Source organism: Canis lupus, unplaced genomic scaffold, assembly GCF_011100685.1.
Source record: "Canis lupus familiaris isolate Mischka breed German Shepherd unplaced genomic scaffold, alternate assembly UU_Cfam_GSD_1.0 chrUn_S1679H1873, whole genome shotgun sequence".
Taxonomy (NCBI): Eukaryota; Metazoa; Chordata; class Mammalia; order Carnivora; family Canidae; genus Canis; species Canis lupus.
In genome coordinates, this window is record NW_023330526.1 from 24,344 (window position 1) to 38,997 (window position 14,654).

General features: G+C 46.4%; 1 protein-coding gene across 1 annotated transcript; it reads right to left on the reverse strand.

The window, feature by feature from the left end:
* Nucleotides 1–3,865: 3,865 nt before the first annotated feature.
* On the reverse strand, nt 3,866–10,046 carry LOC119868547 (synaptonemal complex protein 3-like). Its single transcript, XM_038589139.1, has 5 exons — nt 10,023–10,046; nt 9,102–9,201; nt 7,483–7,581; nt 4,463–4,567; nt 3,866–4,335 (listed from the first exon to the last, which is right to left on the reverse strand). The coding sequence occupies exons 2-5, from the start codon at nt 9,135–9,137 to the stop codon at nt 4,327–4,329; spliced, it is 249 nt and encodes an 82-aa protein (XP_038445067.1). The 5' UTR covers nt 9,138–9,201; nt 10,023–10,046; the 3' UTR covers nt 3,866–4,326.
* Nucleotides 10,047–14,654: the final 4,608 nt, after the last annotated feature.

The following is a 14,654-nucleotide window of genomic DNA, read 5'->3' on the forward strand; positions in this document are numbered from 1 at the left end:
AAAAGAAAAACAAAAGTGTCCTAATCGTACAGATTAGCAAGGCTAATGGTTTAAACTGTGATATTCTTTTGATAAGGATAAGGAAGCAAGCAAAACATGTAGGGTCTCTCAGGGGGGGAGGCATGTGCTGCTTACGGATGAGGCTTCCCCAGGGCGTGAGCCCCAGGGCCGGTCTCCATCCTTTTACGTGTCTCGGAGACCCGAAGGCCATCATGGTGGCCAAAGGGCAGGTTCAGAGCGCTGGATTGCCAGTCCTTATGTCCACTCTCCGGATGCACCTTAAACTAGCAGGGAAACCTATAAATGACCTTATTCTTCAGAGCTCTCTTGCTGGAGCCCTCATTGTTTGGTCACGTGAGTTTGCTTGCATTCCTAGCCGCACGGTGCCTGATGTGTCAGGCCCATTACAAACCAATTTCAATTATGTTTCCTCGCCTTACCCCTGCTACATCTGTTCACACACCTGAGTGTCGTATGTGAGCATGGCCCCACTATAGGCAAAGTCGCTGAGGCAGGGGAAAAGCCAATTAAGAAAACCAGAGAAGGAGGACCGTCAGTGGAACTTGTTAGGATCAGGCCACCATTCCCTTCTTTTGAGGAAGCGGGATTGACCAAACCTTTCTCCAGAAGCCTGTCACCTGGCTCTTGAGACCAGGAGCCACGCTATTCACCTGTAGCTGGCTGACAGGTGCCCTGGTTTGCTGTTTGTTACAAGAAGAGGTTATCCAAGGGAGAGATGTCTCCCAGGAAAGAAAGGAAAGAGTCTGCATTTACTCACCCTTTGGTGAGCACGATCCCGGGTTTCAGCACCAAAATGCTCGTGAGAACTTGGCTCTGGTCTCACGGGATCCAAGAATGAATCTTGTGGACAAAGGAGAGTGACTAAAGCCATAGAAGCTTATGAGGAGAGGACATGTAGAAGGCTCTCAGCAGTGAGAGGGGCCCCGACAGGGTTGCCACTGAAGGTGTTTTTGGCTGGCCATTCACAGAGAACCTGACTAGGGAGTTTCTGGCCTTGAGATTTCTTGTGTCGTCATGAGTGGATGACATATGGCTATTTTGGGGTCTGGTGAGTCTCTGTGCTTACACAGAGGATGATACTCCCTACCTTTCAGGGCTCGGGGCCAGATCCACTTCCTTACCTGTTTTTTTTTTTTTTTCCATCTCGGTGTCCTCGGGAGTTATGGGAGCCTGGTTCTGGGGCCTTCCTCTTACCTTTCCCTGCCTAGCCCGATCTATCCCTAACCGAATTATATACTTTGTAAGGAATGAGTAAGACTAATTTAAACACCTCATCCCATGGCTCTGTCTTTACAATATATGTTTTTCAAAAGACCCCCACATATAAAGGATCACCTGATGGGATATGGAGATTATGCATGTGAAGCCCTTAGCACAATGCCTGAGACTGGATGGTGTTCAGTAGGCAGCAGCTGCAATTTTGTAGAATTTAGATCAGTGCCAACCTTGGGCTAAGGCCTTCCTCAGATAACCATGCATAGTTCTGAGATTCTCCTGTCATGTACCATTTCCAGACATTTTGGGGAGGTGCCATAATTTCTTCTATGCAGCAACGATGTGGGGCTAAAAACCATCAGTAGACATGTGAAGGTAAAGCTGGAAACGACCCAATGGCAGAAAGTCCCTAAAGATCCAAGCAGAGAGGAGGGGCACCTGGGTGGCTCAGTCAGTCAAGTGACTGACTCTTTACTTTGGCTCTGGTAGTGAGCTCAAGCCCCGCATCGGGCTCTGCAATCAGCGAGGAGTCTGCCTGAGATTCTCTCCCTCTCTGTCTGCCCCACTCCTGCTTGTGTGCGCTCTCTCTCCCTCTATCTGATAAATAAATGAATCTTTGGTGTCCCTGGGTGGCGCAATCAAGCGACTGATTCTGGGTTGTGGCTCAGGTTGTGATCACAGGATGGTGAGGTGGAACGCTGCATCAGTCTCTGCACTCAGTGCGGAGTCTGCTTGAGATTCTCTTTCCATTTCCCTCTGTCCCTCCCATTCGTTCACTCGTTCTCTGTCTCACTCAAATAAATAAATAAATAAGTAAGTAAGTAAATAAATAAATAAATAAATAAATCTCTCAATCAATCAATCTTAAAAAGGTAAAAGATTCTGGCAGAGAGGGAGCTACATAGGCAAGAAGATAGAGACTAGCTTTCTACTTTAGTGCAGTATGTCCTGGTGTCTCTCCTAAGAAAGAGGTGTATATGTACCCTCTAATGTTTACGGACTGGCATTTACAAGGTGTTTCCACCTTGTAATACCAATTCTCCCATTGGAGAGTCTACTGATTGCCTCTTGTTGGTAATTGCTGTGGGTGGGCAGCATCCCTTCTGAGACACAGGAAGATTTTCCCAGGAAAACACCCATGGACCTCTTATCACATTATTATTTTTTTTAATCACATTATTTTATCACATAGTCAACTACTACTTACCTAAGCAATACATGCATACCAATTTATTCTATACCACTTATGTCCCTTCCTTTTGTCATCCCGCGGGCTGCTGATCACTAAGTACACTATGTACTGAGTATTGCCTCTGCCCGCTCACATAAAACCAGATGTCTTAGTATGAATACGAGAACTTTCATGGGGACCTTTGGAGTACTTTATTTTTGCCTCTATAGCTACTGGAAAACTTCCCAAATGAGGACCTTCTTAGACATTTGGAACAGAACTTCAGACGCATATACCAACACATGCTTTGGCTTAAAAGGAAATTTCTTTACGAACATGTGAAATTGGGCAATTAATTTCTCCCTGTAATGTCAAAGATTGGATAGTGGTGGAGGACTCATTTGTTCCTGTATACATTACTGCAGTTAGAAAAAGATATTCTGTATGGGCTTATGTTTGAAAACTTGCAAACAAAAACCTGAAAACAAACAGAAGGTTGGTATACAGGGGTCAGAATTGATATTAAAAACAAAACAAGAAAAAACAAAAACCACCCACGACACCATACAGAAAAACGGGAGAAAATCTTTCCTCTCCTCCTAATGGGGTTGTTTTGTTTTGAATGATTCATGGGAGGAATTTCAGTATCTCAGAAAAATATATTTTAAGGGCTTATTCCAAATATATTCTGAAACAATGTCATGTTTATTAAATAACATGCCCAAATGAAGATGGTGTTATGTTACCAAATGTTAAAACAAATGCCCACTACAAAAGGAAGAATCAATTATTCAAGTTCCTAGCTCTCAAGTATAAAATCAGTGTTCCATACTCAATGAATATTAAACTTGAAAAAAAAAAAAGCACTGTAGGTGATTTATCTTTAAAGACAGATGTGAGGGGATCCGTGGGTGGCTCAGCGGTTTAGCGCCTGCCTTCCGCCCAGGACATGGTCTGGGCACCCGGGATCGAGTACCACATCGGGCTCCGTGCATGGAGCCAGCTTCTCCCTCTGCCTGTGTCTCTGCACCTCTCTCTCTGTCTCTCTCTCTCTCTCTCTGCCTCAAAAATAAATAAAGAAACAAACAAAATGTTTAATTAAAAGGGAGATGTGAAATGCTTAAGCCCTAAGTAATTAAGTACATGTGCGTGTTTGTGAAATATATTCAATAAATCCTAAGGGCAGGTGTCATTTAATAGTGAACCAACACCAATTAAATGACATTTTGGTGTGCTTGTGGAAATGACACATTCACAAACCCATGTCTCAGCACTGATATTTATATATGTAGTTCTTTTCTCCCAGCGATTGTAGGCAGTTTAATGGATTTTAAAACACAATCTTATGTTTGCTTGCAATCCTTTTTATAAGGCAGTAGAGTACGTTTTCTTCTGAAACCATATTGGTATTGGAATTGGCTCAGTAAACTAATGAGTAAATATAAGCGGGTGCACGGATAAGACAGATTTTATATTCTTTAATTTTTTTTCCCTTTAGGCAAAACAATGGAGCCTTCTTTCTGTACTTGTGGTTTGAGCCTTTTGGGGATAATACAGATCCACTGAGGGAAAGCCTAAAATTAAATCATCCTTACTGCTAACAGCTAATTGACAGTGTTAAGTACAAAAAGTCTTCATTACTAACAAAGGGTTGAAAGCTGAATACGTATATAATTGTGGAACTGCCACTCCTCACACAGCTTTTTAGGGTCGGGGTTTTAACAGGAAAAGATTCTTGCACTTAGCAAGCAAGCTATGATAAACAAGACGTACCAATTTCAACTACAATCTTTAAACTACTACAGTGTGGTTCAGTGCAGCTAATGTCATACTTAATAAAACGTAGCTTCCCGTTCTTTCGTTCTTCAAAGTCATCAGAACAACAGGGAATGAAGAGACTTCCGAACCATTGCCAGCTCTTACTGCTGCTGTTTCAAGGAAGGAAATACGGGACATTCGCCTGTTATTCGGGTAGCTGGCATACATTTTGGCAAAACAAATACCCCAATGCTCACATGCCTCCTTAGGTCTTAATATTAAATGTATACTACTTACAGCTTCCCTCATAATTTTGTTTTGAAACTTGACGATTTCTTCTCTGACTTCACTTTGTTCATCAGTAAGAAGATGTTCATGGTCCTTGTCCAAGGCCTGCGAACTCTAAAACAAGAAGCCTAGTTCAGGTATAAAGCACCGCTTTTCATCTCATGCTGCAAACATGTACAATCAAATTTCAGGGGGCACCTGGGTGGCTTAGTGGGTTAAGAGTCTGCCTTCAACTCAGGTCATGATTTCAGGGTCCTGGGATCGAGCCCCGCGTCAGGCTCTCTGCTCAGCTGGGAGTCTCCTTCTCCCTCCCCCTCTCCTTCTCCCCCTGCGTGTGCCCTCTCTCAAAAGAATACATAAGATATTTTTAAAAAATTAAGTTAGATTTCAAAGGTAACAACCCTTAATATGCAAGGGATGCTCATTAATTTTTCCAAACAAACACTGTACCTGATACATGGAGATCGGAATACCCACTTAAGAAATTTTTAAAATGTTGTGTTTGAGTCAAATATTATTATTATAGAGGCATGACAGTAATACACTTGGCTCCAAACAATGCATTAATAGACAGTTAAGGTCAAGGTGGAGGAAAAACAGATAAAGACTGACCGCCCCACAGAATGAAAATCCATAATTTTAAAACACTCTATAAACACCACGGAACCCTGCAATTATAATGACTGATAATCAGTATAACATATTCCATTGGAGGGAATGAAATGATCTGTAACACGGCCTCTTAAGTCATGAAAAGCAAACATGGTCTAATCCTTACTGTTCACCTAACGAGTCGCGATCTCGTGCATCCTACAGAAAAGGTGCCGTTAGGTGCCGTGAATTTGAAAAGGGATGCATGATCTCTTCCTCCCTTATTCTAGGGAGATAAAAACAGGTAAATTAAAAGCCACACAAATCCTTTGTAATGATTAAGGAAACACCACTTGCCATGACTGTGTGCTGGAAGGTAAGACTGACTCTGCGTTAGTTGGTGAAAGAATAGGACTTCAGTAGGTAAAGGGATGAAGGAACTGAAAGTATTCCAGAAACAAGGAAGTAAAGGTGAGTTAGTTCAGAGAGAGCTGGAAGGGTGGAAGGAAAGGAGGAATGTCCACTTAAAACCACAAAGGGGGGCAGCCCCGGTGGTGCAGCAAAACCTGCAGCCCAGGGCATGATCCTGGAGAGCCTGGATCGAGTCCCGCATCAGGCTCTCTGCGTGGAGCCTGCTTCTCCCTCTGCCTGTGTCTCTGCCTCTCTCTCCCTCTCTCTCTCTCTCTCTCTCTGTGTCTCTATGAATAAATAAATAAAATCTTTTTTTAAAAAGGGGAGTTCTGTTACTGGGCAGGGGCAGATGCTGAATACCTGAGGGTTTAACATGGGAACCTAATGACAGGTTTTCAGGAGGGAAGATCATATTGCAGAACCTTAAGAATGGACTGGGGAAGAGAGCACTCAGGTAAGCATTTAATTGGAGGAGCAAGGAATGGTGAGATCCCGAACTAGGGCAGTAGCAGTGGGAATTCAAAGAAAGATACAGTTGCAGAAAGGTTGGAAAGAAAGTCACAGATGCAGAGGTAAAGGGCCGACGCGGGCACAAACACACACACACACACACACACACACACACACTCTCGTGTGCGCGCGCGCACACACACACACAGCGCCCATAGACACAACAAGAAAAAAAAGAAGGGGAATGTGCAGGATTCCATCACTTCCTAAAGAAGTATATCTCTGCCTGAAGAAGAGGTATGTGTCACTGAAGACAATCTGCTGATGTGCAAATATCACACCAGATCATTCTCAATTCACAAACGGTTAGTTTTCCTCTGGCCTTTCATTATGATATACATTCTCTTAGACCTTTCCTTATGATATTTTTAAACTTTTTAAAAATTTGTTTATTTATTCATGAGAGACAGAGAGAGAGAGAGAGAGAGAGAGAGAGAGAGAGGCACAGACACAGGCAAAGGGAGAAGCAGGCTCCATGCAGGGAGCCCAACGCGGGACTTGATCCTGGGACTCCAAGAACACGCCCCGCGCCAAAGGCAGGCTCTAAACCGCTGAGCCCCAGGGATCCCTTAAGTCTGTGTATAAAGTCACTATTCCTCTAGTATTCCAAAAGCAAATGTGCCACAAAAACTCATGTAACACATTTGAATATAAAAATCAGGATCCATCAATTACAACTGCTTACTCGTATTTAACAGAAACCATCAATACAAGGAAAAGACACGTAGAAGTGATTCATAGAATTCCTAGTTTTCACTATATGTTTATTGCTGATCTCAAACTGATGATCGAACCACCAAAATCATGCTCGAAGTGTTAATAGAGTACCAGTATTCTTCACAATACGTGTATTTCTAGGTAAAATTCCCACGTTGCCATTCCCTGTTTTAAACGACTCCCATCTGGTACACTTAGGATATTTTTTTTTTAGTATTTCTTATTTTTTTCCTTTTTTTTCAGTCAAGATCTTTAAATCTTCAACATTGTGGAAAAAAAGTTCAAGATCTCAATTTCACACATAATCAAATTTACAAAAATAAGAGTTAAATGTGTGTTGTAATAATGTGAAATGAAAGTAAAAAAATAAACAACTCCCATAAAAGTATTAATTAATACTAAAATAAAAAAATGCATTTCCCAATTAGCTGAATCCAAAACAGTGAGGTCATACTGGACATTGGTTGACAATTTTGGTACAACCTAAATGGTTTTCCACCCACAGATTCAGAAAGAAACTATCTTCTACTTTTATATACTTATTACGTAGTTTTTCAAGATTTGCTCATTTATTTGAGACACACACAGCGCACGTGCAAGTGGGCAGAAGGGCAGAGGAGAGAATCTTCAAGCAGACTCCGTCCTGAGAAGGGCCCAGCGGGGCTCCATCCCACAACCCATGGGATCAGGACCCACAACCTGAGCCAAACCAGGAGTTGGTCGTTCAAGCGACTGAGCCACCCAGGCACCTCTATGTCTTGTTTTTCTAAGAGCGTATTGTGCTGCCAAATACAACAGACCTTTAAGAATTCTTTGTATACGTTTCTTAATTTTTCCAGCCTCTGGTTCTGAACAATTCTAGCTTGTTGCAGAATCTTTTGTTGCTCCTGAAACATATGCTAGGAACATAAAAGAAAAGGTGACAAAATGTGGGTCACGTTTATTATTCAGAGAACATAATTACCCATCAGGTTAAAAAGGAAGATTCCTTAAATCGATACCTGTCAGCATTTCCTGTTTTAACAACTTTTGCGACCAAGTTTAGATCATTGTGTTCACCACGCATATACAGAAACAATACACGATGACCCTACCTAGTACCATTAAGTAGGAAATTGTCTTCCTCACCGATATTGAAGACATGTATTAATTCTGGACTTCAAAGTCCAAAACGGCCCTTCTAATAATCTGTTTACCACAAGTAGGCAAAGACTCTATACAATTATCCTTCCTAACAGTAGTCACAGAGGAGCGATTCTTTCTTAACAACGTTCAAAACATGTGTTAATTCTTTGTCATTTCAGGACACGTACAGACGATCCTAGCCTCTCTGTTCCTTGACCTGCTCTCCAACAATAATTCTGTCCTCTTCCCTACTTTAGTCACTTACGTAGTCAGACCCGGGATTCCCAATAACTGCAACTCTACATAAGATTACTTAGAGCAAAGACTTGCATATCAGCTCCGTGTCAGGTACTGTTTGGAACCATTTCAAATAGACTTATTACATACGATCTCATTCACAACCCTCAAAACAACTCTACGAGGCAGATGCTCTTACCATGTCTCCTCCTTTCATAGGTGAGGAACCTGAGTGAGATACAATTTGTCCCTGAAGCCACAGCTTGTACTGGTCAACCAGGATTGGATTAAAAAAAAAAAAAAAAACCAAAAAGTTTCTGGGGCCCAGGCTCCTGACCACTGTGCTATGCTGTTTTCTCCACCCCCACTCCGCCCCCCACAACATTCCAGCTTTACCTACCTCCTGTTTGTGTTCTCCCCTTTCTTACTACGGTTCAGTACTCTTTCAGAATTGATATCTCAATGATCCAAGGAGTCTTCCTTGTCCCCAGTCCCCATTCTCCTAGTCTCTCTTTTCCTCCTTCTTGGCTTAAATTCCATGGTCAATTATCATACCTCTGCACTTGCACGTGTACCTTGCCCCCTTTCCACTCTGTCAATCTGTGTGGCCGAACCCCAACCCTGGAAGATCCAGCTCTCTGGCCGTTCTGCCACAACTGTGCAGCGTGGTCTCACTTTAAATTCATGATCACTATGGCAGTAACCAAATCAAACCCATAATGCTGCTTGGCAATGATATTCCCCTAGTGCATTCGCTGGCCCGCTCTCAGGAAACAATTCCTGGACTTCCTCTCTGCCGCCCAAAGGCAGCGCCTCCTCCACCACTCTAACTCTTAACTGGTGACCTTCCTGCATCACTAAATAGAAGCCATCCAAATAGAATGTTCGGCCTCCCACCACTACCCATCTGGGCTATCTTCTATCCACCCTTACCCATCTGGGCTCACGGACTCTACATTCTCTCCTATGTTTTTGCATGACCTCTTGCTACTTGAGACTTTGATACAGTAAAGAAATCAATAAATAGATCAATTTTAAAGCCAAGGCTGATACCAACAGCTAGTTCTGCTTCCTGTTCCTGGGCTTTCCTCATGTCGGTATCCCACTTCTGAAAGAGAGTCAGAAACTGCTGAGAGTATTTGAAATGAAGATTCTGCCTGTAAAACATGATAACGAGCACCGTCACACTCCACAAAGAGATGAGAAAATTAACCATATTTTGCAGGAATACTGTAACAGCACAGTATAGTCTCACGGGAAACAGAAAGGGCACACAATGACTATTACCAACAGTATTGTTCCTAAGCGACCAATATAGAAGCCTTCTCACATGCCTTGCCTCTTAATACTACTAGCGAGGATATACCATAAAATCAATTTTCCAGAAAGACTCATTTTATCTAAAAGCAGCTTACTTTTCATTTCTTCTTCCTGAAGAACCTCTACGTTCGGATGCAGTAAGTAGATGCAATGAGGATGTTTTTCGAAGATTCCCGAACAGGAATATTTCACTTAAACAGTTCCCCTCTTTGGCACAATGATTTTTAAGAAAGAACAGTGAACGCAACTTAGCTACAATGTGCAAATTCTTTATGATATAAAGTTAACCTTTTCTACAGTGAAGGAATACAGTTAACTTTCACTGGGATAACACTGTCAGATGTTTACCCAAGGTTCGGCTAGTGTAGGTCCAGAATGACTATGAATTAAAAGAAAACTATATAGGAAAAAACTCCTACAGGAAGAGAACTCAATTGTTCTTTGAAAGGGAGGGGAGAGGTCTTCTTTACTGGCTTCTAGGAATTACACCTCAATGCTGATAAGGAGTGAGGTTAAGAGAATTTATCCACGAAGAATCAAGCAAAATCTCTTTTTTAATGGAAAATTCAATATAATAGCATTCGCCTTCCGTGATTTGCACCAAGGAATACTAAGATATGATACATGGGTCCTCGTGGCTTAAAAATAACAACCTCACCTTAGTTTTTGTGTATTTTCCAACCTTGCTCCATTTTCTCGTTAGTGCTTTTCAGAGAAGCTTTTGCATTTGCTTCAAACATTTTTCTTTTGCCAGAAGAGCCTGTATAATGCCACCTGTGTAGAACATAGATATTCGTTGAAATTTCACGCCGAAAATTATTTGGTTTTCATATATACGATTCAATATAAGTAAATGTTGCCTCAGCAATAAGCAAAGACGCTTCAAATCTATACTGCAGCATCGTAAATGTCCAAACAGTTATGTCGCATACCTGGAACTAATATCATGTTGTGTGCCCATGACGCTCCCCCCCCAAAAAAAAAGTAAAAAAAAACCTAGAACACAGGCGTTGTTTGAAAAAGCCAGATTTGCTCGCTATTTTCCATAAAGTCTTTGCAGTACTAGTATCCTGATTCTCATTACTCTAACTGCGGGTTCAGAGATAAGGAAAGGGGGATAATAATCAAACGACATTCCATTCTCAAATGCGTATAAAGAATCCCAAAGATAGACTTTAATGTCCTTGTGATAAGACAGTAAAAAGCAAACTATTCTGAATTTATAAATATCCTGCAACTCAGGGGACATGTTTAGATGGATTACCATTAGGATGCATTATATAAAACATCACAAGAGCATTTTCTTAAAAACGACCCCAAAAGGAGAAAAATCATCATATCGCACATTAAAGAATCATTTTTCAAGCGATCTAGTGAGTGATGCTTTTAACTGTGCTTTACTAAAAGAGAGCAAGGCTGTGACTGTAAAACTCTAACTGGAATAAATGAGTTCAGAAACACTTTTAAAATATTTTCACGGGGTAGCCCTGGTGGCTCAGTGGTTTAGTGCCGCCTTCAGACCAGGGCCTGATCCTGGAGACCCGGATCGAGTCCCATGTCGGGCTCCCTGCATGGAACCTGCTTCTCCCTCTCCTGCCTGTGTCTCTGCCTCTCTCTCTCTCTCTCTCTCACCCCTCTCTCTGTGTCTATCATGAATAAATAAATAAATCTTTAAAAATAATAATAATAAAAAATAAATAAAATATTTTCACGGAGCTTTTTCCATAGCACTTTTATCCATAAGTGCTGCATTTCACCGAATCTTAATACTTCAAATAAAGCTTTGCAAATCGCATGATTTGACTTTTTGGATCTACAGTCGATAGTTACTTTTCAGCAGTCATGAAGGATCTGCAGTCTGATAAAACTATTTTACACACCCGGAATCCCTCTACAGTAAGAAGTTTATTAGACAGCTCACAAAGCCAGCCCTTTGTCGCCACCAAATAGAGCAAAGCTGTCAAAACATACTTGCTTGTAAGGGCGATCCTTATCGAAGAGCCACAGATTGACTTGGGACTCTTTGCTAAGTGTCCCGTCCTGTAGTGCAGATGGTGTGACTGACCTCTGACCAAACAACAAAAAGCTTAGGAGTCTGGATATGACATTTCTCTGCAGCTACGGGAGTTCTCTAGTTTGCAGCTATACGGTTTATTAATGAGAAATGACGACAAGAGGGTGCTTTTTTGTTTGTTCTTTTGGTTGGTTTTGTTTGATTGATTGATTTTGGCAGGATTCAGTGTGTGCTGCTACTCCAAAGAACAGAGCACTGGAAAGTAATGAAAAGTAACTAAATTAAGAAAAATTAAATTTGACATAAAAACCTGATATGCCACCTAATCTGTGCACACCAAAGGAGGTACGAAGTTTGCTCCGTCCACTCGCTCGCAGAGTACGTTGACGTACCCGTGCATAAAATAACGGCGTCACTCTTACCTCCTCTTGGTGAGTACCATTTTTACCTTCCATCAACAATGGAAAAGGTCAGCACAGAAAGTGGCAAAGTTGAATCACACTAAATACTTGTGTATATCCTACATTGAGAACAAGGCATGAAAATCAGTCTTGCAGGCCACTCATTAAGATTTCCACCTGTAAAAGCTGTAGGATCTAAAACTTTCCTCTTCCCTGCGGATATCACTTATGCATACCTCCAAGTCCTTGCAGCATCTCCTGTATTTCGTTTCTGTGAAGAAGTTACAGCAAACATTACCGAGGAGACGTAAACCCAGGTCGTATTTGTTTTGGAAGAAATGTCTCATTCTAGGATTTTACAGAGAACAACGGGCAGGCAAGCCGAGTTGACTTGATGTGGCAAGGGAAAATACTGTAAACACGTTACCCACCGTCTTCCTCACGCGGTCCGGAGAAGACCTCTTTCGCCCATGTTTATCGGCTACTGGATTGTTTCCTGCGTTGAAATAAAAGTGGAGAACATTTTTTTTAATAACACATTTATTTTTTATTGGTGTTCAATTTGCCAACATACAGAACAACACCCAGTGCTCATCCCGTCAAGTGCCCCCCTCAGTGCCCGCCGCGCAGTCACCCCCAACCCCCGCCCTCCTCCCCTTCCAACACCCCTAGTTCGTTTCCCATAGCTAGGAGTCAGAAAGCATTCTTGAGGGAAGGGTGGCCTTTCGATCAGTTTTCGAGGGGGCAATACCGTCACCCGCGCGGGCTGCGGGGCCTCTGGCAAACCAACAGCCTTTCAAGGCAGAGCTAGGAAAGGCTGCGTGTCTGGTCTGTGCAAGGGGCAGAGGAAAGGAGATCGGGGGCCCAGACCCGCGGCGGCGAAGGTGTTCCGGGCCTTTGGCGCGCTTAAAACGGCAGAGAACAGCACCCGGCACGTGGGAGGTATTTGGGAAAGAGGGCCTGCAGGGCGCGGGGTGGGGTCGGGGTGGGGTGGCGGCGCGGCAGAAGAGCTGCGTGCGATCTCCGCCTCTGGAACCCTGGTTTGGGACAGGAGGATCCAGCGGGCAGCCTGCGGCAGGTGAAACTGCGCTGGCGCGCACACACACGTGCGGGGGCGCGCACGCTGGAGGACTGTACTGTTGACCGCGCGTGAGGACTCGGAGGCAGAGACCTGCCCCGCGTGCGGTCATCTCCGAGCGAGCCGCTGTGTCCGCAAGGTGTGGGGCAGACGGTACCTTCCGCAGCAGCAGCCTCTGGCCCACTCAGCTCTCTGCTGCCTCCTCCGCCCGAATCACAGGCTGCCATTCTCTGAGGCTCCGCAGGTGCTTTCCTCCCCAGGCGCTTCCTGCCAGCCGGAGGCATCCGCAGAGGTGTCTGTCCTCCCTCCGAGGTGTCTGTGTGGTCCCTCCGAGTGTCCCGCACCTTGTGACGCCCGAGCACGCGCGACCGAGAAATTGGGGGACATTACGGTCAGCGAGCGTCGGCAGGGCAGTGGGGCCTCTGCACAGACCGGGCTGCGCGTGTCCTCGTGGTCTGGCCGGGCCCGGAGGGAGCAGGAGGATGCGGCCGGCGCAGCCCTGCCCCCCACCGTCCCCCGCCCCCCCCCCCCCCCGCCCCGGGGACGGCGACCCGGGGCACGTCAGCTGCCCCGGGCCATCTGCGTGCCGCGCCCCTTCCGCCGCACTCTTGCGCCTACGTTGGGACAGAGGCCGGCCCGGCCCCCGAGGTCCCTCCCCGCAGGGCTGTGCTGGCCTGGAGACCCGACCGTGGCCGGGACGAAACCCCCCGCGTCCCCTGGGGATGCGCGGGGAATAAGCCGTTCTGCACCCGTCGGCAGACAGTCAGGTGGAGGGGGCTCCTCGACGGGCCACCTGGACCCCCAGGACGAGCCGTGGCCCCGCCCCCGGGGGCCAAGATGTCGGGCGCCCGGGCGGTGGTGTGCCGGAGGGCCAGGCGCAGAGGGCCCCTCCTCACCAGGTGTCACCCTCCCGGGCCATGAGGGCCCTCGCTCCCGCTCCCCGCCCTGCCAGCTCTGCGCTCAGGGGCCTGGTCGTATCCCGTCGGAGCCCCGGAGGACCCCGTGGGGACGTCACCTCAGAGGTCAGCCCCGCCGCCCCCGTGGCCGCCCCACGCCCTGGTCCCGGACGTTCCAGGATACCCCCCCCCCCCCGCCCGCCACGGCCACCCAGTGCCACCGGGTCCGCCTGCCTGCCTGGCTGGGCCCCCCAGGGGGTCGCTATGCCCGGCCCCCGGCCCGGCCCCCGTTTGTCTTGACCCTTCCTCTGTCCTATGCCCCTTCCTGTGCCTATGCCCCAGCGCTAGCCCCAACCCCTCTGTCTTGCCCCTCGGTCCTGCGAGCCTCCGTCCCTATGGCCCACCCCCGCCCCGCCCCACCCCCTGTCTCTGTCGGTCCTCCCTGCGTCCCTCCGTCCCTCCGCCCCACCCCACCCCACCCCCACCGCCACTCGCACCCCCACCCCGACCCACCGCGTCTCTCGACGCCCTCCTCCCTCCGTCCCTCCGCCCCCCCCCCCCCCCCCCATCGCCTCTGTCTTGTCCCTCCCTCCGCCCCAGCCATCGCCATCGCCATCGCCATCGCCATCGCCATCGCCATCGCCATCGCCATCCGCATCCCCATCCCCCGCCCCTCTCAGGCCTCCGCGCACACAACGACCTCCACAGCAGGTCCTCCGCGGCGACGACCAGGCTCCTCTGAGGGCCTCGCGACTGACTGAGAGGAGCCAGTCAGCCTCGCCTGCGCGGGAGCGTCGCTGAGCTGAGGGGCTGGCCCAGTGCGCATGCGGGAGGCGGGACCTCGCCAGAGACACGCCCCTCGGGCCCCCTGCCCTCCGGGCGCCGGTGCCTGCCGGCCCTG